At 37.8% G+C, this 25,070-nt stretch overlaps 1 protein-coding gene across 1 annotated transcript in view; it reads left to right on the forward strand.

Moving 5' to 3' along the window:
• VCAN (versican) overlaps nt 1–25,070 on the forward strand; it is a 120,016-nt gene that overhangs the window by 36,692 nt on the left and 58,254 nt on the right. Inside the window, exons 6-7 of the mRNA XM_068979267.1 lie at nt 5,533–5,826; nt 12,448–15,408. Coding sequence (XP_068835368.1) covers nt 5,533–5,826; nt 12,448–15,408 — 3,255 coding nt within the window. The remainder of the gene's footprint in view (nt 1–5,532; nt 5,827–12,447; nt 15,409–25,070) is intronic.

Consider the following 25,070-nt stretch of genomic DNA (forward strand, 5'->3'; position numbering starts at 1 on the left):
ATGTCTGGGTCTGGGTGAGTGATCATACCATCATGATCATCTCAGTCGTGAAGCTCTTTTTTGTACAGTTCTCCTTTGTATTCTTGCCACCTCTTCTTATTATCCTCTGCTTGTGTTGCTGCTGCTGCTAAGTCGCTTCAGTCGTGTCCGACTCTGTGCGACCTCATAGATGGCAGCCCACCAGGCTCCCCTGTCCCTGGGATTCTCCAGGCAAGAACACTGGAGTGGGTTGCCATTTCCTTCTCCAATGCATGAAAAGTGAAAAGTCAAAGTGAAGTCGCTAAGTCGTGTCCAACTCCTTGCGACCCCATGGACTGCAGCCCACCAAGCTCCTCTATCCATGGGATTTTCCAGGCAAGAGTACCGGAGTGGGGTGCCATCGCCTTTTCCGCTTCTTTTAGGTCCATACAATTTCTGTCCTAATTGAGCCCATCTTTGCATGAAATGTTCCATTGGTATCTCTAATTTTCTTGAAGAGATCTCTAGTCTTTCCCAATCTATTGTTTTCCTCTATTTCTTTGCACTGATCACTGAGGAAGGCTTTCTTATCTCTCCTTCCTATTCTTTGAAACTCTGCATTCAAATGATATATCTTTCCATTTCTCCTTTGCCTTTCACTTCTTTTATTTTCACAGCTATTTGTAATGCCTCCTCAGACAGCCATTTTGCCTTTTTGCATTTTTTTTCTTGGGGATGGTCTTGATCCCTGTCTTCTATAAAATGTCACAAACCTCCATCCATAGTTCTTCACACACTCTGTCTATCAGATCTAATCCCTTGAATCTATTTGTCACTTCCACTGTATAATTGTAAGGGGTTTGATTTAGGTCATACCTGAATGGTCTAGTGGTTTTCCCTACTTTCTTCAATTTAAGTGTGAATTTGGCAATAAGGAGTTCATGGTCTGAGCCACAGTCAGCTCCTAGTCTTGTTTTTGCTGACTGTATAGAGCTTCTCCATCTTTGGCTACAAGAATATAATCAGTCTGATTTCAATGTTGACCGTCTGGTGATGTCCATGTGTAGACTCTTCTCTTGTGTTATTGGAAGAGGGTCTTCACGCTGCTGCCGTACATGTCGCTATGGCAGTTTAGTCCAATCTGCTCTAAGAAACAGATCCGTGGACTATTAGTTAGTCTTCTATGACAAAAGGAGATTATTCTTTCTTCAAATGGTCAAATGGCTTAAAAATCCTGACTTCTTTATAGGAACTCGCAGTAAATTCTATAATATTACCTGCTCTGAGAAGTCTTACAGAAATGAAACCTGTCAGATGACTTGTATGTATTTGTTTTCCAAATGCTGTTGTCCACAAAACCTCTTCTCGTTGGATACCTAGTCATGTCCCAGGGATTACCAGTTTTTTGTATAAGGCATTTTTGGAAATTGTATTCTTAGAACTTGGACTCTATGTTAATAATCTTCCCAACCCACATCTTCAGCAATAAGCTTTTATTTGGTTGTGTACTAGCTTAGTCGCTCAGTCATGTCCAACTCTTTGCAGGCTCATGGACAGTAGTCCACCAGGCTCCTGTGTCCACAGGATTTTTTAGGGAAGAATACTGGAGTGGGTTGCCGTTTCCTCCTCCAGGGCATCTTCCAGATCCAGGGATTGAGCCCACATCTCCTGCATTACAGGTGGATTCTCTACCACTGAGCTGCCCAGGAAGCTCAGTGGTAAACCTTTTAATAGGTTAATTCTGATTTAAACAACAGATCATGTACATTTGTATTATGTTAGATAAAAAAAATACATAATGTCTAAGATTGTCTAAAGCCAGGTAGCTTGTGAATCAAAAAGGACTTGACAGGAGATTATTTTAGTAATATCAATAAGAAGTAAAAACAGATGTCTTAGAAATCAAGAATACTTAGGAATATGAATTAATTCAGTGATTGCTATCTGTGTATTACCCTTTAATTTACTTTTTTTTTCTTTGGGTTTTAGTATATGAAACTGATGCCAGGATATTCTGGCACATTTGAGAACAGTATTAGATGTCTGACGTTAATATTTTGAGGTTATTACATAGAAAGGTCACAATTTAGACATTCAACTTAGTTTCTTTTGGTAGAGATTGAGTGTCAGTTCTAAAAGCTTCTAGACTCAGTAAGATAGTTCCGTAGTATGGATACTTCACTGTATCATTAGAATTCTGAAATAGACAAGGCTATGTTTATGTTAAACAAGTATGATTTAGGAAGGCTTAGACATCTATTTTTTGCAACAGAGTTAAAGTAACTGTTTTTTAAATTATTATTTCAAAATCAAACAACACTTATGCCATGTATAATGATGGGCCACACATATGGATCTTTATAGATGAGTTGTTTTGATTCTCACCTTAAGTCACATTAATGCTAGTTAAATCTTCCTTTATTCATCTGAGTTACATGAAATCCAATGATGACTTCACTTTCAATAAGTTTTTAAAATTTAATTTGCAATGTTTGAAAAGTTTTTACATACAAATGAAAAGGAAAATAGGGGAATAACAGAATTTATACTTAAGTAAAATCACTATTTTTTGGAGCTTGGAGAAATAGATATTGTATACCCCAAACAAGTGAATTAAATAATTAATTTAATATAAAGTCAGACTTAAGAGTTTTTAATGAAAAGTTCTATAAGTAGATCTTTATTGATTTGATAATAATAAGGGTATATTTTTTAACCTGCCAGCACTTACCGAAACCTTTCCTTCTGTTAATACCACAAACATGTTTGCTACTTAAAACAGAGAAACAATTTATCCAGAAAATCATGCTGTCATTTTTCTTCATTAGCCCTTTGGTCTGGCTGTATTTGGAGAAGTTGATTCCCCCCATCATGTGGGCGAAAGTTGCTGTTTGGTGAAGCAGAGGTTTACTCATTTAATTTATTTCTATGCCTTGCTCTGGTTGTCTGATCAGTCTTGTTACTGAAAAGGAACAGTACTCTTGCCTCCATGTAGAAGTACCTCACCATACAGGAAACGAAGGCAACAAAATTGATATTACAGCTGTAATAACAAACCCAAGGGTTCCACCTTGGAGGGAAGCGTGCTGGCGGGCTGCCCTCTTTCACACTTCCATTGCTTTCAGGCCAAATGCAAGCGTAATGCTCAGGTGAACAAGGCTGCTGAGGCTGCTTGGGGCGACACGGTCTGTCTGTCTGCCTTTCCCCAGGTTTTGTTCTTATTTTCCTGTCATTTAGTCAGTTAAGTAGTGTCTGACTCTTATGCGACCCCATGGACTGTATGTAGCCCATTGCCTTGAGCCAGATCCACAGGCGAGATGAAGCTCCTGTCCCAGATGGCAGCTACCCAGAGCACTGCAGCCTGGGGAGCACTCTTTACTGTGCTGCTTGGGAAGGATGGAAGGAAAAATGGCACCTTTTTTCTGAATAAGAACCTGAAATGCCACTCATGTAACAAATTATTGAATACGTGCTATGCAACTGGTACTATGACCTTATGATTTTAAAACCTACTGGGAAGGGAGACATTCTAGGAATGGGGGGGTGGGGGGGGCCTTTGTTCTTTAGGCTTCCCTGGTGGCTCAGATGGTAAAGCATCTGCCTACAATGTGGGAGACCCGGGTTCGATCCCTGGGTCGGAAGATCCTCTGGAGAAGGCAATAGCAACCCGCTCCAGTACTCTTGCCTGGAAAATCCCATGGATGGAGGAGCCTGGTAGGCTACAGTCCATGGGGTTGCAAAGAGTCGGACACGACTGAGCGGACCTCACTTTGTTCTTTCAGTGTATTTTTGGGTTTGAGGTTACTGTCCTTTGCCAGCCTAGATAATTAAGGACAAAACCCCATTCTCACTTCTGCCTTACTTTTTGCAGTCAGGTGAAAGTCATTTTTCTTTTTCTTCATCAAACAGCTTTTATTGGAATTTGTCCTCGTTTCATTGGCAGCGTTTTTAGATTTGTAGTGAGAAGAGCCGAGCTGGGTGACCTGACCTTTTTCTCCTGACTATAATTTTCTGGTTTTATAAAGTTATGACATTCGCACATGGAGTAATGGCTCTATTCATTTTAAACAATAATTTGTTACATCTGGATTTAGTTAGGTGGAGGTCCAGATCATGAGAGCCCTTGTGTCTGATAGATCATAGAAGCAAAGACAAGTCTCAATGAAATGGAAGCAGGACCCCTGGCTGCTATAAAAATGGGCTCTCAATGTTTTAGCTACCTCTCTACCTCATTTTGTACTCCTCATCCTGCCTGCTCTATTTGCTTGAAAGTGAAAGTGAAGTCGCTCAGTTGTGTCCAGCTCTTTGCGACCCCATGGACTGTAGCCTATCAGGCTTCTCCGTCCATGGGATTTTCCAGGCAAGAGTGCTGGAGTGGATTGCCATTTCCTTTTCCAGGGGATCTTCCCGACCCAGAAATCGAACCCGGGTCTCCTGCATTGCAGGCAGATGCTTTACCGTCTGAGCCACCAGGGAAGCTCTATTTGCTTAGGTCTTCTCTAATTCTACCTCTGTCTTTTAACCACTTGTGAAAAGCATAATTTAATTCACATTGCATTCATTTCAGGCAGTTGTTACATTACACAAGTAACATTCCTATTTAACAAGCTCTCTGGCATTTCCAGAATATTTTACTGTGACATGTTAAGTGATAATGAGCATACTAATTGGGTCTAATTGAGCCTAATGTGGAGAACAAAGGAAATGTTCACCCTTTCTTTGTTAATCAATAAATAAACATGAAAGTTTCCCCAACCTAGTTAGAGCCCCTTCTGGTAACTTTGTGAGAACCGAAAGGCAGACGGATTTCAAACGGTATCCACCTTGGGCAGAGCAAGTGAAAAAAAGGGTGCCCCTTCTTCCAGGGGGACTTTTGGTCTCTGGCTGGTTGACTGGGAGCTGATATTGGTCCTCACACATCCTCAGCCCTGCCCAAGGGCAGGCCATGACCTGCGTAACTCTCAAGGCAGCCCTGTGCCTAAGACAGAAAAGCAGGCAACTGCATTCCATTCTGCCCCTTTCCCTCCCCCTCTTCAGACCTTGGAAGTCTTCTTGTTTTGTTGTTTGCTTTGCTGGGAGTTAATCCATTTTGATGGCAGAAATGGATGAAAGAGTCAGAAAATTGCTATTTAATTTTAGGATAAACAAAGAAAAATGACCTCAAAGACATTTCAGTACAGCTTTCTCCTTCCGGCATGCAATGTTAATAAGTACACCACAGCCTCTTTCATTGGAGAGAAAACCCGTTTCCTGGACAGTAAATCAAAGAATCAGTTGGAAAAGTTTGTTCACTTTAAAGAATCTATTGTAACTGTATTATCAAATGACTGCTTCTATGACCTAGGGAATGTACGTATATAAAATGAAATGTTTCTGGTGTGTGTTTATTGTGTTATTTCTTATCATACACTAATATTAATAATAACAAAATTAGGTAACTGAGTTTTCGGCTGTAAATTTCAGAAGATGATTACTCACTATAAAAAAAGAATGGTGTGCTTTTCCCCATCTCCTATAAACAGGAAAAGACTGAAGAGTACATTTTACACCCTTTTTTTCTTGTTCTTATTGCAGGTGATGTGTTCCACATCACTGCTCCCAATAAGTTCACCTTTGAGGAAGCTGGAGACGAGTGTAAAAACCGGGACGCCCGCCTGGCGACGGTGGGGGAGCTCCAAGCAGCGTGGAGGAACGGCTTCGACCGGTGTGATTACGGGTGGCTGTTGGACGCCAGCGTTCGCCACCCTGTGACTGTGGCCAGGGCCCAGTGTGGAGGTGGTTTACTTGGGGTGAGAACCCTGTATCGTTTTGAGAACCAGACAGGCTTCCCTCCCCCTGATAGCAGATTTGATGCCTACTGCTTTAAACGTAAGTGTTTGATACCTTTTAAAACATTCTAGATTAAAAAAAAAAAAAAAAAAGCTTCGAAGGCATGCAATTGATGTTCAACTAGCCATTGGAATGATTCCATGTCTTGCATTGTGTGCACGGAATGGAAACAGTTCAGTGACTCTCAAAAACAAGGAAACGAAACAGCAGTGATATGGTTAAAACAAGTTAGACAAATGGTTTTTAGAGAGGATGAAAAAATGTCAGGCAAAGGCCTTAACTGTGCTGCATTGCACAGAACCTGTTTCTGAGCACTTGTTTTATATTAATTGCAGTCCTTCAATGCTATTGGATTGTTGGTGCTATTATAATGCTGGGGCCAGTCATGGCTGAGTTGAATCCCTGAGTTCTGTTTTTTTCCCTCTTTGTTTGGTATCACCCTTTCTTTCAAATAGCAGAGGATTTAAATTTCAGTAAGTGCAGGTGAGTACTTGGAGCTGACATGGATAATACCTAAAAATGAACCGTGCTATAAGTAAAAATTTCATTTTATCTCAGTTTATTTCGTATAATGGAAATATGTTCCTTCTAATGCTCTAGAATCATATGTACAGTATATGTTTTTTGGCAAGCTCTAACAGAAATAGGCTACCTTCAGTTAAGTATGAATTTAAAATAACTTAAAATGGATTTGAAGTAACATTTCTCAACATTAATGATATATTTTAATTTTTACATGTCCTTAAATTACTTTAGCACTAGCAGTCACATACCATAGTGTCATGCTTGTAGAATGCTTAATTAAACAAGCAACTAATCCAGAGTCTCACTGTGATATTTACTGTAGGATCTATATTATGCCAGCAAAACAAAGATCTGCTAGAAATTTTGGTGACCTTTAGTGTGTTCAAGATGGAGCCATATTATATTGAATTAGTGAGAATTTTTTTACTCAGTTTTCAATATATGTATTGTTTTAGCAATACATACAGTCATCCCCTTGGTATCCATGGGAGATTGCTCCTAGGGCCCTCAGGGATACCAGAATTACTTACAATACCTATACTGTATAATGGGATATAATATCAGCTATGTAAGTAGTTGCTAGCACACAGCAATTTCAAGTCTTGCTTTTTGTAACTTCCTGGAGTTTTTTGGTTTTTTGTTTTTTAATCAGAAGTTGGTTGAATCCTCGGATATTGAACCCATGGATACAGAGGGTCAACAACAACTGAAATGAGTCAAAAATACACTAGCTTATTTTATAATTGGCTTCTAAATATACAGACTTTCTTCATCAACCAAAAAAACACTGAAGTGGGATATCTGAGTAGTCAGGAGAATAGATTGTTAGTGCAGTGGAAAGGTGTAATTTCATATCCTGCTATCTCCCAGCTAAGATATTTCTGTTTGGATCTCCTCCTGTAAACTCAACTTTCTGAGTGTTAAAGCCATGTGTTGTGTATCAGTGCAATACAAGCTGGCCATGAAAATCCTTTGGAATTATTTGTTTTTGTTCTTAGGCCATGAAACTGCAGGAAAAGTCTTGATCATTTTCAGGAAAACAAACAAAACAACAATAATAGCCAAACCTTATCCTCAGAAGTAGGAAGATATCATTCTTTTAAGCCACATACCCATAACAGTAGTTCCGGGAATATTTTCAAGTAGTTCAAGCTTTAAAATCAGTTTTATGTTAAGTGACTGGTGTGATTAAAGGAGAAAATCAAATTTGTGTGTGTGTATTGGGGAGGGGAGGGAAGAGGTGGATTAGAGAAATTAAATTCAGGAAGGAGTTGAATTATCCAGTGTGACTACCTTGCTTGATTTTATTTTCTTGTGCTTTATAAACCTGGCACTAGAAAACTTTTAAACATTTTTGTTTTCTATGAGAGAAAAATGTCAAACAAAGCCTGTCTATAGCTCCAAAGAATTCATCCTGATGTGTTTTAAATTATTTATTTAAATAAGGAATTCACATGAATGTACAAAATAACAAGATACTTAGATTCAAGTAGAATAACCACCTACTAAAACATCTGTATAAAACGTGAATAAAATTTGAAAGTTTAGGTCTTCTTTTTTCTCCCTAATTCATTTGAATCTATATAACTTGGAAATATATAACTTGCAGATATAATAGATTCAAATTTTTGTTTTTTTACCCCAGTTAAGCTAAAGATTAGATTCTTATTTAGTTCTTCCCTAAGACTCTACCATACTCAAAATTTATTCAGCACATAAAAGGTTAAGAAAGTTTAGTCATACATAAAAGCCTTCCTTAACACATAATGCCAACACCCTCCCCAAATTTCGAATTCATTTTTAAAAGATTCTTTTTAAAACATATACATTTTTTTAATTTGAAAAATATTCTTAAAATGACTTACCTGCTGTAGTTTCCCACAGAGTTGAGTCATGACTAAATCTATAGGGTTAAAGTTAATAAGAATTGTGACCTTAAGGACAAGTTCCAAAAGTGATGTCAGGGATGTACAGCTAGTTGGTTAAGTTGAAGAATTTTGAAATATAACCATATTTTTCTTGTTTGCTTTTACCAAATGTCAAAAGTGTTTTTAAGGCCACTTCATGGTGAATAAACAATACCAAATCTCACTTTGGTATAATTCCCTCTTCTGAAATCACTGAATAGAACGTTAACAATGGGCGATGATAAATATAATTAGAATCTGTTCTTGTTAAACAGATTTGAAAAACAAGGAAATTAATGTCCTTGTGAAATAAAGTCTTCCTGCTGGTTTCCCCTTGATTAAATTGTGTACTTTTCATTTTTCTTTGACCTCAGAGTTAAGTTTTGCAAAATAGAGTTATGCAGTGCTCTGAAGGTTCATCCATACTCCCCAAATTTAAGTGAATCAAAACCATTAAAGACTCGTGATAACCTCTCATTTAATATTATTAAAGATCTCCAGGAGAGGAAGATAGGGAATGTTTCATAGAAAACACATTCCAATATCCTGTTATTATCACTCTCAGACTGTTTTCCTAATTATCTAAATCCTTCGCATTAGAATCCGAGTCCATCTTTCCTTCTCAAGTTGGAAACCAAAATCTAAATAACAGCACTTCTACTATTGAAAACCATTGTTCAGTTGTCCCTCAGTGTCTCCTTCAGCTGAAACAATTTCCTTGTTTTGAAATTTTAATTTCTAGGCCTTTAATCACCTATGCCATCTTGCTTTGAACCCTCATTGTTTTTCACATCCCTCTGTTCAATTAAGCTTGGAGCTAAAGATAATGGTCTAAAGAAGACTAAATAAACACCCACCACTTCCTATGATGTCTTTCTTATGTATTTGTTCACTTTTACAATTGATCTGCCCTTCTAACCTATGATCAGCTTGTTATCTTTTCTGCACCCTAGATCATAATCTGACCGTAGGTGTCAAAACGTATCCTTCCCTAACTGGTCTTTTTGAAATGTTTTCTCTTTATTGAATTTGAATCGGTTGGCATTCAATCACTCATAAAACTTAAATATTACTTTGAATTCTAATCCCGCGGTTCCAACCGTTACTCTTTCTGCAACTGTGAACCCCAAATCAATTTTTTGAATATCTAGTCATTTCCCTACAATAAAGGCAGTATGGCTGTAAAGTAAATTGACTATTGTGCTGCTAATAGGGTTTTCATATTTCATTAGGAAAATGTGCCTTGTGTCTCACAATGGAAGCACTGGAGAAGATAGTCCATAGGATATAAAATACCATAAGTACAGTGATGTGAACCATCTGTGTGGCAAACAGCTGCAAATGTTCGAGGGGAGCTTTTGTGGGAAAGAAGCCTGCTGCTTTCCGACGGCTTCCTCGATAATGAAGCTGAAGAAGGGACACTGGTAGTTTTCCAGGACAAAAACTTCTCCACGTGAATTCTTCTTGTGGAGAGACACTTTCAGAAAAATCTGGAGATGTGTTTTTACTTTTGTAATAGTCATCATTAATACACTGGTATTTATTCTTAGGTTATTTTTTTGTAAATATTTGTGTTTTTTTTTTTAATTAGTTCTTTTTTTTTTTTTTGGAAGGGTTGAAACAAATGGTGCAGATGCTCAGATATACTGAGTTGTGATGGAAGTCATCTGTTAAGTTGATGAAAAAGTAACCCAACCCCAAAAGGAAGTCTGAGGTTTTCCATTCCAAATAGTAGAATTAATCAGCTTAACTATAAGCAGACCCTTAAATGGGGCTCTCATTAAAAACCCTTGCTCTGAAAACAAAGTCATGTAGCTTTGTAAAGAAGATCCTGAGACACACTACCGCCATATGACTATGTTTCAGGCCTAGATGAAGACAGCACCAAATAGTACAGTACCAATTGATAATGACATACAGTCATGTAGTTTTTGAAATCTGAGTCTTTCGTTTTTAAAATGATATGAAAAGTATTTTCATAGTACTGTAGACAGTTGCTGGCATACAAACTGGGTTGGAACATTAGGAAGACCTGATTCATAAGCCCTGTTTTGGCTCTCAGCCAGAGATCACCTCCTTTTAAGTGAATTTCATCAGCCATGGAAATACTCAGAGGGAAAAAGCAAAATTAGCTTTTGTGTTGTTATTAATAATAATATGATTAAATTTTCTCTAATATGTAGTGTACCAAGTGTTTATATTATGTTTCCTTGGGAACTTTCTCTGTATGTATATTTTACTGCTTCCCCAAAGAATGCAGTTATAAAACAAACATGATATCTGGCAGTTAAATGAGGTAACAGTTATGGAATTTCAGAGGATAGAGAATTGAATGAAAAGAAAAATAGTCAACCTCACTTTGGTTCCTTAAGTTGTTCATGTCAATCAAAATAGACCAAAGCTTCCTCCAGGAAATGATTGCAGAAAAAGCTTTCTTTAAAAAAGGGGGGAAAAACATTATCTAACATGTTTTTGAAGAGTTTAATTCTTTTTGTTTTTATTGTTTAGTTTTGTTTTAAGATAAAGGGATAAATAGTGACAGACTAAAGAATTTTAAATACACATAATGAAATGGTCACCAAGTTTTTGTATAATATTAATGAATCTGGGCTTCAAAATGGTCTAGGGAATGAACACAACTAATAATAGCTCATAGCAGACCAAAAAAAAATGAGGAATCTGTTACAGCTCAAGTCTGATTTACAACAAAATCACATCATTTTATCATTAAAATTTTAAAATAGGCTTTATTTAATAGTTTTACGTTCACAGTAAAATTTAGTGGAACATTCAGAGATTTCCCATATATGCCCTGTCCACACTCATGCACAGCCTCTCCCATTGTCAACATCCCCCGTCAGAATGGCACATTTATTAGACCAATGAACCCACATGGACACAACATAATCACTCAAAGTCTGTAGTTTGCATTAGGATTCACTCTTTGTGTTGTTCATTCAACATTTGGGTTGAATTTGGACAAATATATAATGACTTATCTTTGCCATTCTCTTATCACACAGAGCAGTTACAGTGCCCTAATATCATCAAGTTTTGACAGAGTAGATGGAGCTCAAAAGTAATCAACCAGTTTTGTCTTCCAAGGACTCTGGTTTGGGGGTTATTAAGAGTAGGCCACAAGATATTATAGATGCTACAGATATTACAACTTAGCAAAGCAGTGACCACAGATGTCCTCAGATCAGTTCCTTCTGAGGCTAGTGGCAGTTTTTGATTTTTGAAAATCTTGAGTATTTTTAAAAGGACAAAATCTTTATGTGCCTAACTACTGCATTTTCTTTATGGTGAGATGGAATCCTATCTACAACACTGTCATTTTTATATACAACTTAAATTTCTTTCAACAGTCCAGGCCATTCTCTGTAAATCTGGAGGCGTTATAATGTAGCATTTTATGATGACATGTTACTTTTTATTGCCTGAGCCCATTCTTTCTGATGCTCAGGGTTGTTTCCAGTGATTTGTAATTACAGAGCTAAAATATATCATGTGGGTACGTTACTTCCTGTTCTCCGTTTGTGTTTCCTGAAAGTAAGCCTGGACCCAAGACTCGTAGAGTTATAAACATATCGTGTAGAACATAGAACAAGATGTAGAACTACAACAAATGCCAAGCAGCCTCTGCCAGAGGCATTTTAGTATTTATTATAAACAAGGCTACCCTGCAGAGTTGAAAAGAACATGAAGACAAATGTCCAACACCTGGGATCAAGCAACAAGTGGTGTTAAAACGTTTAATATCCTGTTTTTATGAAAGCTTCCACATTATGGACCATGTAATCGTTGATATGTAACTCGGGTACATTTGATGTGGCTTTTTTGTTATTTTGCAATCTGAGGCACTCCCTCTCCCTGGAGACACTGTGTAGCTACAGACAGAATAGTAGTATTGAGTTCTCCTACTAAACTTCAAGTTGGTGCTGTAGTTTCTGAGAAATAATGTACCTACTGTTTCCAAACTCAGCATTTGTTTTTTGACCTTCTTATCTGAAAACTACATAATATTCACATTCGTTAACTAAGAACAGTCTTTTGTGATGATTAAATGTTTAGTTTCTGTCTTTGGGTTAAGTATAGTTTTTAGACTCCCCTCCATCACAAAACACTTTTGGGTCTCTCCAAATTACAGACAGCACTTAACAAATACTGGACATACAACTTTTTATTAGTGACTTGTCTAATCAACTCTTTGAAATTATTTTTCTAGCTAAACAGAATATATCAGAGGCTACAACCATCGAACTGAATATGCTTGCAGAAACTGTCTCACCCACTTTATTGGAAGAACTACAAATGGGACCAGACAGAACTACACCAATTGTCCCTTTAATCACTGAATTACCTGTCATTACAACAAAGTTCCCTCCTATAGGAAATATTGTCAATTTTGAACAGAAATCCACAGTTCAACCTCTAACTATTACCCACAGATCAGCTGCAGAATCACTCCCACCTGATGGAAGTACAAAGAAGCCTTGGGATATGGACTATTACTCACCTTCTGCTTCAGGACCTCTTGGAGAGCCAGACATATCTGAAATTAAGGAAGAAATGCCCCAAAGTACAACTGTCATTTCCCATCATGCTCCTGATTCATGGGATGGTGTGAAGGAAGACCTACAAAGAAAAGAATCAGTTACACAAATTGAACAAATAGAAGTGGGTCCCTTGGTAACATCTATGGAAATCTCAAAGCACATTCCTTCTAAGGAATTCACTGTAACTGCGACACCATTTGTATCTACAACGATGACCCTGGAATCAAAAACTGAAAAGAAAGCCATAAGCACAGTCTCTGAACCAGTGACCACAAGCCGCTATGGATTCACCTTGAGAGAAGATGATGGGCAAGACAGAACCTCTACGGTCAGATCGGGTCAGCGTACCTCGATCTTTAGCCAAATACCTGAGGTCATTACAGTGTCAAAGACTTCAGAAGACACCACCCGCAGCCAACTAGGGGATGTGGAGTCAGTCCCAGCATCAACGGTTGTTTCACCTGACAGTGATGGGTCATCCATGGACCCCAGGCAAGAGAAACAGACTCATGGTAGGATAACTGAAGATTTTCTTGGCCAGTATGTGTCCACCACACCTTTTCCATCACAGCATCATACAGAAGTAGAATTGTTTCCTTATTCTGGTGATAAAAGATTAGTCGAGGGAACATCCACAGTTATTTCTCCCAGTCCACGAACAGGAAGAGAAAGTACAGAAACACTAAGACCAGCGATGAGAACGGTTACTTACACCAATGATGAAATACAGGAAAAGATCATCAAAGATTCGTTTATAGAAAAAATAGAGGAAGAAGGCTTCTCTGGAATGAAGTTCCCTACAGCTTCCTCAGAGCAAATTCATCATACAGAGTATTCAGTGGGAAGGACCAAATCTTTTGAATCCCCAGCACTGACGACAACGACAAAGCTAGGCGTGATACCAACAGAGGCGACAGGTGTCGAGGAAGACTTTACAACTCCAGGTGGATTAGAAACAGACGGCTATCAAGATACCACAAAGTATGAGGAGGATATTGCCACAGTGCATTTGATCCAGAGCACTTTAAATGTGGAGGTGGTTACTGTATCAAAATGGTCATTGGACGAAGATAATACAACATCGAAACCTTTATGGTCCACAGAACATGTAGGCTCTCCAAAATTGCCCCCTGCCTTGATCACCACCACGGGAGTGAGTGGTAAGGATAAAGAAATGCCAAGTCTTACTGAAGATGGAAGAGATGAATTCACTCATATCCCAGGTAGTATTCAAAAGCCACTGGAGGAGTTTACTGAGGAAGACACAATAGACCATGAAAAATTCATAGTTAGATTTCAGCCAACTACATCAATTGCTACCACAGAAAAGTCCACTTTGAGAGATTCTATAACTGAAGAAAGAGTTGCACCTTTTACAAGCACAGAAGTCCGAGTTACTCATGCAACCATAGAGGGAAGTGCTTTGGATGAAGGACAAGATGTGGATGTCTCTAAGCCTTTGTCTACTGTCCCTCAATTTGCACACCCTTCAGATGTGGAAGGGTCAACCTTTGTTAACTATAGTAGCACCCAGGAGCCTACTACTTATGTAGACACTTCCCATACCATTCCTCTTTCTGTAATCCCCAAGACAGAATGGGGAGTGTTGGTACCTTCCTTACCATCAGAAGGTGAAGTTCTAGGTGAACCCTCTCAAGACATACGTGTCATTAATCAGACTCACTTTGAAGCTTCTATTTATCCTGAGACTGTAAGAACAACAACAGAAATTATAGAAGAAGCAATGCGAGAAGATTTTCCTTGGAAAGAACAAACTCCGGAAAAACCAGTTTCTCCTCCCAGATCTACAACTGACACAGCCAAGGAGACAACACCTTTGGATGAACAAGAGAGCGATGGGTCAGCATATACTGTCTCTGAAGACAGATCAGTGACGGGTTCTGACAGAGTCTCAGTTTTAGTAACAACTCCAATTGGAAAATTTGAGCAGAGTACGTCTTTTCTACCTGGTGCTGTCACCAAAGCAAAAACAGATGAAGTGGTAACGCTAACACCAACCACAGGGTCAAAGGTAACTTTCAGCCCATGGCCTGAACAAAAATATGAAACAGAAGGTACCAGTCCAAGGGGATTTGTATCTCCTTTTAGCATCGGTGTTACCCAGGTTATAGAAGAGACCACGACTGAGAAAAGAGAGAAAACATCCCTGGATTATACTGATTTAGGTTCAGGATTATTTGAAAAGCCCAAGGCCACAGAACTCCCAGAATTTTCAACAGTTAAAGCCACAGTTCCAAGTGACATCACTGCTGCGTTCAGTTCAGCAGATAGATTTCACACACCTTCATCCTCCACTGAGAAGCCACCTCTCATTGACAGAGAACCTGATGAAGAAACAACCAGTGACATGGTAATCATTGGAGAATCAACATCTCATGTTCCTCCCACTACCCTTGAGGATATTGTAGCCAAGGAAACAGAAACAGATATTGATAGAGAATATTTCACAACTTCAAGTACTTCTACTACACAGCCAACAAGACCTCCCACTGTGGAAGGCAAAGAAGCCTTTGGACCACAGGCATTTTCTACTCCAGAACCCCCAGCAGGGACAAAATTCCACCCTGACATAAATGTTTATATTATTGAGGTCAGAGAAAACAAGACAGGTAAGTCTTTGCTTTCTAGACATACCAATCAAGGCAATCAGCATTTTATCTTGAAAATTACTTTTGGAAAAAAAAAAAATCAACATGCCAAATGCTGCCATTAGAAGATAACTGGAGTGTGAAAAAATTCTGTTTTAGCTTCATATATTGTGTATTTGTACATGAATTGGAAGAATATGTTAAACAGTTTGGAAGAATGTTAGATATGATTTTATTTTAAAAGTATAAGAAGCCCTGCTTTGTCATCTAATATAACCAAATCATCACTGTTACATCACTTCAGAACATGCAGAACAAGATGTTTTAATTTCAGTGTCTTTCCATGTGTTACTACTCAAGTGTAGTACTAGACTGTGTTAACATTTCATTGGTCTTTAACTATTAACCTTCAGTACTTACACTATGGACAGCTAAAACCGTATCACATATCCCTAGGGCTGATAGACATCTAGAGGTTTGTTTTGGTTTTTCTCTTCCATGATTTGCAGGTTTATTATGCAACTTGTGGGGTGGGTAATAGGTATGCAGTTTAAATGTTCTTTTAAAGAAAGTTCAACATATTTTCAAGCTGTTGTCCTTGGATATTTTCATTAAGCTTTAAATATTTAGAACAAATAAGGTCTCGCTCAATTCTAGGAAATGCTGTAATATATTTATCAAATACAATTTCAGAAAGTGGATTACCTCTGTCCCCTGAAAACCCAGGCTATAATGTTATTTATTTTGTGATTTAGTTATAGGAATATTCATGGTGCCTTTGATTCTGCTCAAGTATTTTCTATATCTCTCTGGCAAAATTCTTAAAAGCTGTTTCTTTACATTGACTAATACTTGCAATTTTTATCATTGAACTTAACTTATTCCTTCTTAAAGGTCAGTACACTCTGTCTTCCAGATGTGGTAAGCTGAATTGCGAATACGCGTTATATGCAGTTCAATAGATCTATACAGGTTTGTCTTTTTTTAATTTAGAAGTTAAGATCATCGATTTTTGTTAAGTTGCTGTATTTTAGTTTTAGTGTGTGGATTAGAGGAATAAATGCTCGTTTTTCCTTAACCTAGCTATGAGAAGTCAAGCTAGAAGAATGTTTTTTGAGAGGTTTTTTTTTCTCTTACTGTTGGGCTATTCCCCTAGAGGTGTCATTTTTTGTAAGAGGTGTCATTTTTTTGTAATTTATGCGATACTCATGAGCCTGCTTGGGGATGCACTTGTTGGGAACACAGGTGGCTCTAATGTCTAGTCAGCTGGCTTCCAGTTAGATGGTAATTTGGCCTCTACCACCCAGAACTTTCTCCATGTCAAAGCTCTTGTGGGACAGTGAATAGCAGAGAAGAGAATACACTCTCAGAGTATTGATATTAATCTCCACTTTCCAATACAGTTGAATGAGGTCAGGATTGGAGCATTATTTTCCTGTTAATGATGCTGTTTCTTGGAAACCATATTTCTTCTCTCCTACATTGCTCTTCTGCCTCTTGGAACTGGAGATGGAGAGAGAGGACAGGCTGCCAAGTAGTGGGAATGAGGATTGCTATTAGCGGGGCTGGAAAAGTGACAAGAAGATATTACTATGAAAAAGAAAGAAATGAAGAGAAGCTTAGGGATTCCTACGAATGCTTAATTTGAGAATTTAAAAAAAAAATTCTTGAATGACTAGCTATACAAAAGTTTTTTCCCAACTTAGATTACTCTCTTGTTAGCGTAGATACTATGTTGAGTCAAATGATAGATAAAGCAGTAAGACATGTTCTGCATTTAAAAACTCTTCTAAATGGGAAACTGCACTGAGGTGAGGGTAATCAAATTACTAAACGGGAAAAGTGAAACTCAATCTCTCTGGAAGAATTGGCAGTCATCAGGAAAAAAAAATCTAAGTTTATAAATGGCTACTTGAAATGGAGAGTCTGAGTAACTTAACTCATAAACCATTTATACAAAGTGTGTATTTTTATCTGAATTATAAACTTAAGTCAGCTGGGTCTGGGAAACACAACTACGTATTTCCTCCTCTTTTTTCTACCTTATTTTTTACTTTTCTTTTCTTTTTTTTTTGGAGTTTAGTTGCTTTACAATGCTGTGTTAGTTTCTGCTGTAGAGCAAAGTAAATCAGCTAAAGATATTCATATATCCCCTCTTTGTCACCAGAGTGTTGAGTAGAGTTCCTTTTGCTATACAGTAGGTTCTCATTAGTTCTCTATTTTATACATAGTAGTGTATATGTGTCAATCTCACTCTTAAAACATGTGGCCTTGACTTGCCTTCAAACTAATTTCCATTCAGCATTGATAACTCTGGGTCAGAAAGGAGAGGGAATACTTGTTTATCTTCTTTGGCAGAGGGTTTCAGTGAGTGCAGTGGAATGCGGGGGGCTAAGGATGAGAATAACATGTATCTATCTATTAACTCCCTCACTCCATCTCTCTTTTTCTCCCCTGTCCCTGCATCTATCTATCTTTTCTGTATGCTTTATATATGCCCTTCTTAAGACTAAAAACACTGTTTATTGTCTTCATAAGACAATGAGGGTGGTGACTCAGGTCCAACTGCTTTATACTCATTTTATTTGTTTTCTATGAGAAATTTAATTTTTCAAGCATTTTTCACTTTGGAAGGGAAAAACCTGAGAGCAGATGTTAAATTAATGAGTTTTAAGGCAGGTGTACATTAATAAGGAAAAATACATATGTGCCTGGAAAACCAACCTTTTTATGTATCAAGGCACATTTTTCCAAACTGGAAAATCCTTGGTACATGTACAAATTTGTATAAATTTATTCAAAAACATAAAATTGACCTCTACATATACTGTATATTCAAATAAGCAAAAATACCACCCATATTACTTTAAACCAAGGCATTCATAATTTTTTTTGCTGCTCTCAGCAAGTCACATAAATCTTGATTTTTAAAAAAAATTTTACTACTATTAAACAAAACACACTATGCAGGACACATTTATGTTCTATTTGCTCAAATGGATCTTAATAGCAACTTAGGGTGCTGTTGCTGGAGGGCAACTGTAGTTAGCAGTTAAAAAAAAATCTGAAGGAACTTTTCAGCTCATAAAATTTTTATGAGCTGAAAAATGCTATAGGGTGTGTTTAACAGTGGTTCAGGGGATACTGAAAACATGGCTCCTGTCTATTTCAGGAGTAATTTGCACACCTGCACTTTGAAAAGTTATTGAAAGGTTTTCTTTGTGAACATGTGATGGCTCAGACGATAACGAATTTACCTGCAATCAAGGAGACCCGGGTTCAATTCTTGGGACAGGAAGATCCCCTGAAGAAGGGAATTACTACCCACTCCAGTATTCTTGCCTGGAGAATTCCATGGACAGAGGAGCCTGGTGGGCTATACAGTCCGTGGGGTTGCAAAGAGTCAGACATGACTGAGTGACTAATACACACACACACACACACACACATGAAATCTATAGAGTTTAAAGGCATAGGAAGAGTTAGCTCAATTCTGCACTTTCCCCTTTTTAAAAGCATGCTCCTCCTTGAAATCATCTGAAATGTCATAAATTAGTGTAACAGGATTATGAATGTTTCTAAAAGCTAATACACTGTAATTTTAACTCAAAGAATAATTTAGAAGTCTACAGATATTGACTGTAAACATTATTAGGCAAATGCTTACGGTTATAACATTAAAATAAGTGACTTATTAGTTTTTTTAAAACAAATTCATGTATACTGCCTATTACTTGTCAGACTTGCTTGTATTATTTGCTGGTTAGGTGTTCTTTTTTGCTAGTTTTATCATTTCTAGCTATCCAGTCTAAGTGTAAGACAGGTATTAAGCCAATATGAAACTAAAATGATAAATAGAAAATATTGATGAAATTATTAATGAAATGGCATTAATGATTAATGAAGTTTTGAGAAAAATAATTTTGGCCTCTAGATTAGAGTTTCTTTTGCTCTGTTTCCTTGTTGAGAAGTATGGTACTTTATTGGTCACAGAGTCGGACACAACTGAGCGACTGAACTGAACTGAACTGATTGCTTACATCATTCAGAAATAATTCCCATGATTAATCCCATCTGCATTTTTGTTTGTATATTTGAGAAATGTACATAGAGCTAAATATTTATTTTCTGAATATGATGCTGTTGAGGAGAGGGTAAGGAATAAGGATCATTAGCTCTGAGTACAGGAGATATCTGGGTAAATGCCAATATTTATACCATTGAAAGCACAGTCATTAGTTTTTAAAAAGTAATGTTACTCAAGATAACCGTATATACTTTTTTAATCACATTTTTATAGAATTTATTATGTAGAACTACTTTCAGATTTTTAATTATAGGATCAGATTCCTTTCTTGGGCTTCCATATTTTGAGTGCATGAAAGAGTGGCTGTTCTGGTTAGTGTTTGAGAAGAGAATATTAGGAGTCCCACTTTCTTGGGACCCCTCTCTCATCCCCAAAGGTAATTTCTAAAGTAACATGTACCTTAGAACACAGCTAGAAAGAGAATGAGATCATGTGGGTAATTCAGAATAGAGCAGCAAAAAGTTTACTCATTTCTGAATGAATTTATATATATATATATTTTTAAGTAAAAACATTTTTTAAGTTAGTCTCTCACTATATGGGCTTTCCTTGTGGCTCAGATGGTGAAGAATCAGCCTGTGGTGCAGGAGACATGGGTTCGATTCCTGGGTAGGGACGATCCCCTGGAGAAGGGAATGGCTACCCACTCTAGTATTGTTGCCTGGAGAATTCCATGGACAGAGGAGCCTGGCTGGCTGCAGTCTGTGGGGTGGCAAAGAGTTGGACATGACTGAGCGACAGGCACACACAGTTTCACTACCTGTATGTATATGTCTCACTATAATGATACACATGATTAACGTTTACCTTTGAACATTTACCCACATGATTCTGAATAAAACAAATTAAGCAAATCTAACTTTAATCTTATTGATAGCTATATGTAATCAAAATTATATATAATTATATTTCAGAGTGTGTGCAGGGCAAAATCATCATGCGTGCACTTAGAGCTTGATATTTTCAGACCACTCTTTATATATTTTATCATGTTTAAACTTCAGAGGTAATTTGTGAGGTATCTAGGGGAAGTGTGGCAGATGGCAGACAGAGGCACACTGGGCCTGCCACTTTGGTACTAGTCTGAGTCTTGGCACTCCTTGGAGCATTTTTGCAGTGAGGCAGTTCTCTCCCCTGATGAACTCACAGGAATAATGACTCCCTGTTGGCTCAGGTGCTGCTCTGTCTGTCAGTTTCTGAAAGAACATAGACGCTGGAAAGACTGGCTTCTCATTGGCATTCTATTGGTTTAAGAGGAGATGGCTTAGATTTCGTTTGCTGCTAATAAGGGGCTCTGTGTATGCTATTCAGATACCTGCTCTGGCAGGAGAACAGCATGCTGAAACCAGCAGCTCTGGGTCTGGGCTGTTTCTCCCCTGCAGAATTTTGGAGCACATCCCTGAAAGTGGATGGGGCGGGTGTCTACACACTTGAGTGGTTCCCTTTGCTGGGCTCCAGCTGTGGCTCCCTGCCAGAGAAGCACATGTTTTTTTTTCCCCTGCAGGGAATTAGGATGGCTTCCCTCATTCCTCCTTGGCTGTCTAGAAAAGGACTGAATTCTTCTATTGGCAAAATAATGAAAAAAAGAAGAGACTGTCTCTTTTCCCTTCATTTCTATAGTAGGAAAAAAAAGAATTGGCCTTAATATTTTTAAATTATTAATGAGCTTAACACTACACTACAGATCAAAGCTTACCTTTTTACCAAGTCCTTCTAAGTGAAATGTTTTGTATGTATAACACATACACTCACATAAGACACAATACAGAACTCATAGAATCTCAAACTTTTAAATGCTCTATAAATATTTTATTAACCCACTAATCTCAAGAAAATCTTGAAGACATTAAAATCATGCTTCTCACAGGTTGGGGCTTTCTAATAAAAGAGATGTCCTGTAGATGGGTAAAAGGAACTTTGTTGTCTTCTTAACATGAAGAAGCCTATTCTTTCTGAAAATGGCACTTGCAATTACAAGTTGCCAGTATCTAAGCTGCTATTGAGGTGGGGCATCAGCCAAAGACAAATACCACTTGTTGTCATTAGCAATGACCTTGAGAGAAAGGTGCACACTGCCTTCTAGCAGAGTAGTCAGTCAAGGGTTATCCTCAGGTAAAGCTACAACATGCTTTGTTCTTTAACAGACTCAAAAGGGACACAAAATAACTGTAAACCATAGGCCCTGCTCCCAAAGCCTTTAAATGCTTTTGAGGAGCCTATATTCACATAGTCAAATGTAATTAACAGTACAGAAATGCATAATTACACACTAGGTATGAGCTACTGACTAAATGGCAGATAATATCAACAAAGAAGAAATCAATGAAGGCAGGGGAGTCAGAAAATATTTCATGAGAAGAATGAAATATAAGCTGGTTCTTGTTGGAAGGGTAAGATCAAAAACAAATGACTGAAAACTCATTATTAACCTATTGCTTCACAACAGAGACTCACCAGTTGGGCCAAGGAGCCCCAAGTACTATCAGGCATTTTTCTAGACAGGGCTTGAATGACAGAGTGGCACCCCTGATTCAGAAGATGAATGCCTTCTTAGGATTCACCCGGAAGCCTGTACAGATTCATGGAAACTTCAGGCAACTTCCTCAGGAAGGAGTGTTCTCTCACATTTTCCTATTTTTCAGTGATTGATACATTTTGATAAAGATGACATCATCTGTAAGTTAAGTACATTTAGCTTTTCAAAACACGTCCCATGATGTAGCATGGTTCAGAATTAAACATTTGTAAAATTAAATGACATAAAACTACTTTTTAGAGTGGGCTGCATACCCTAAAAGGTGATTTAAAGTTTTATAATATCTTAATTCAAATGCAATTTGAATTAGCAGTATTACAGAAGCAGGTGATGTAAGTTGGGGAAGCTACAATCAGTCTTTCCTTTGATTCCTGACCATGTGGACCCAGGAATTTCTTAAATTTTCTGTCAGAATTTTTTGCCAGTAAAATGGATGTAGTAGTGATTATTGTATAGAAAGAATAGTTCCTAAATTCTGATACATACTCTTTTTTTCCCAAAGCACAGGGATTATGTAACAAAAGATGACTGTGTGTGTGTATATATATATATACACACACACATATACAAGCACACATATAAGGATCTTCCCAATCCAGAGATCGAACCCAGGTCTCACCGTATTGCAGGTGGATTCTTTACCAACTGAGCTATACATATATGTATGTATCCAAATATATTAATATACATGTATCCAACAAATAGTCAAATAATTGCCATTCACTACATGCTATACTAGAACTGGATTTTTGAAGCACACTCTGATATTCTGAATGTCCATGGATAGGTAGTTGATTTGATCCATGGGATACAGTTCGATGGAGTGGAAAGAGCCTTTGGAAACAGACTTGGGTTCATGGTCAACATTGTTATCTGCCACCTATTTGATCTTGGGTAAATTGCTTGATTGCCACAGGCCTCATTTGTTATAATAGTAAACATATGTGTTAATACTCCTGCTGCTGCTAAGTCGCTTCAGTCGTGTCCGACTCTGTGTGATCCCATAGAGGGCAGCCCACCAGGCTCCCCCGTCCATGGGATTTTCCAGGCAAGAGTACTGGAGTGGGGTGCCATTGCCTTCTCCGATGTGCTAATACTACAAACTCACCAGATTCCTTAAAAGAGACGGGGATCTCTTCCTGGGCTTGCAAGACATGGTGGCAGGCACGTCACATGTTAAAACCTAAGTGCCTAGAAAGCACCCACCACAGGGGCCTTGCACATGGCAATGACGTAGTAGAAACGAATCGCCTGTCAGCTACGGCAGTTGTTTCATTGTGAACGTCTAAATGTCGGAAAATGTAGATTGTTTTGTATTAAATATGTTAAAAATGCAATTTCCTTAAAATCTGAGATGATTTATACCACAGCAAGACAAATATAATTATACTCTAGTATCTGTCTGACTGCAAGAGCTTGTTAAAATTTTAATCATCTATGGATTGTGTTTGTCTAGGGTGATGCCATTTTGGGTGCAAATCAGAAGCAGCTGCAGCCCTTATTTAAATTTTAAATATAGTTATAGTATTGATTCTATACTATCAACATGTAGAACTCATTAGCTTTCTGCTCTTTTTCATGTGTGAAAATTGGACTGGTGATTTTTGATGATTGCAAATTTAATTTTTTTCAAAGAAAAGATCTTTTCACAAATTCTTTATAAATTTTTCCAGGTGCTGAGCCAGGCCTCTTCTTGCATATTCATAGAAAACATGGGCATTTCCTGCTGTCTTTTTGTTGTTGTCAAGGAAACCCCCTAGTTCTCTACACAGGGATTACATTCTTCTTTCTTAATAGCTCTTAGATCATTCATTTGTGCAGTGAATAAAAAATGTATTCACGGGCCCAGACTGTGTTCAGAACTTTTGGAGGGGAGGGGTGTAGCTAAGGGGAGAGACATGTGGTGAGAGGAGCAAAGGGATAAAAGAGGCAGAAAAAGAAATGCTTTGTAAAGGTTTCATTTTAATGAGGTAAAATGAAAAAACAATTTAAATGCATTATCTGTGTTTGTCAGTTTTAAAATTTATTTGCAAAATTTGTTACATTGAACCTCAGTGAGGCCAGTTTGTCACATTAAAAAAAAAAAAGCTGGTTAATAAGTGATTTTATTGATAGAGAGATTCCAAGAATGGGGCTCTGGTTGAGGGGGCAGGGGAATATTTTTTAGTGAAAACTGTTGTATTTTTTTTCTCGTTTGAATGGAAGTACTTTGATTTTTTTACAACACAACTGAGGCAATGGAAATTGTAATATATTGTTTCAACCTAGGGTATTGTGTGGACAATTCAGCACCTATTGCATGAGAAACTGTGTTCCTTAGAGGGATATGCCAATATTCAGACCTTTTGAGTGTGAATCAAGAAGGAAACCCTGATCTAATGGTATGAAAGCTATAATTATTCTCAAAAGGAGTGGTTTGATTTGGAGGAGGAGGATAAATTATGGCAAACCTTCTAAATACTTGCTAGACTTATTGTGATAATGTATAAAAATTTTTTTCCATAGATAAGTTAAAGTAGGAGATTTGAAACTGGAAAGAAAGAATCCCTTGAGTGAGAGGGAAAGTTTAATTGTACTTCAACATCTGTGTCTATGAAAGCTTGACATATTATGTACCTAGACCTGCTTGCCCCTAGTATGTAATCGGTATACACTCCCTTGTCTGACTTCCAGTGACTTCATCTTTTCATTTTACACCACAGTATTCCTGGCATTTCACAGGGTGAGTTAGTTTCTTTGGCCATGTGCTGTTCGGAGTAGGTTTGAGTTTCTCTAACTTGAGAAAGGGAAAAGAAAACACACCAACGCATGCTTCTGTAGAGTACAATGGGATATACTATAGTTACCATCCTTTATTACGTTGTGATCTTACCTTGCTCTGCTTTCTAAGGGAGCCATTTCACTCTCTGAAGATAAAACATTCTCTGCCCATCTCTTCACACTTATTCCCAGGGAGTATTTGAAAGGCTTGTTGAAATAAAGCCATTCAATCAAGCTACTCTGTGGCTGAAGTGAATTGAAATCACTCAGTCATGTCCAACGCTGCGACCCCATGGACTG

Source organism: Capricornis sumatraensis, chromosome 9 (genome assembly GCF_032405125.1).
Source record: "Capricornis sumatraensis isolate serow.1 chromosome 9, serow.2, whole genome shotgun sequence".
Taxonomy (NCBI): domain Eukaryota; kingdom Metazoa; phylum Chordata; class Mammalia; order Artiodactyla; family Bovidae; genus Capricornis; species Capricornis sumatraensis.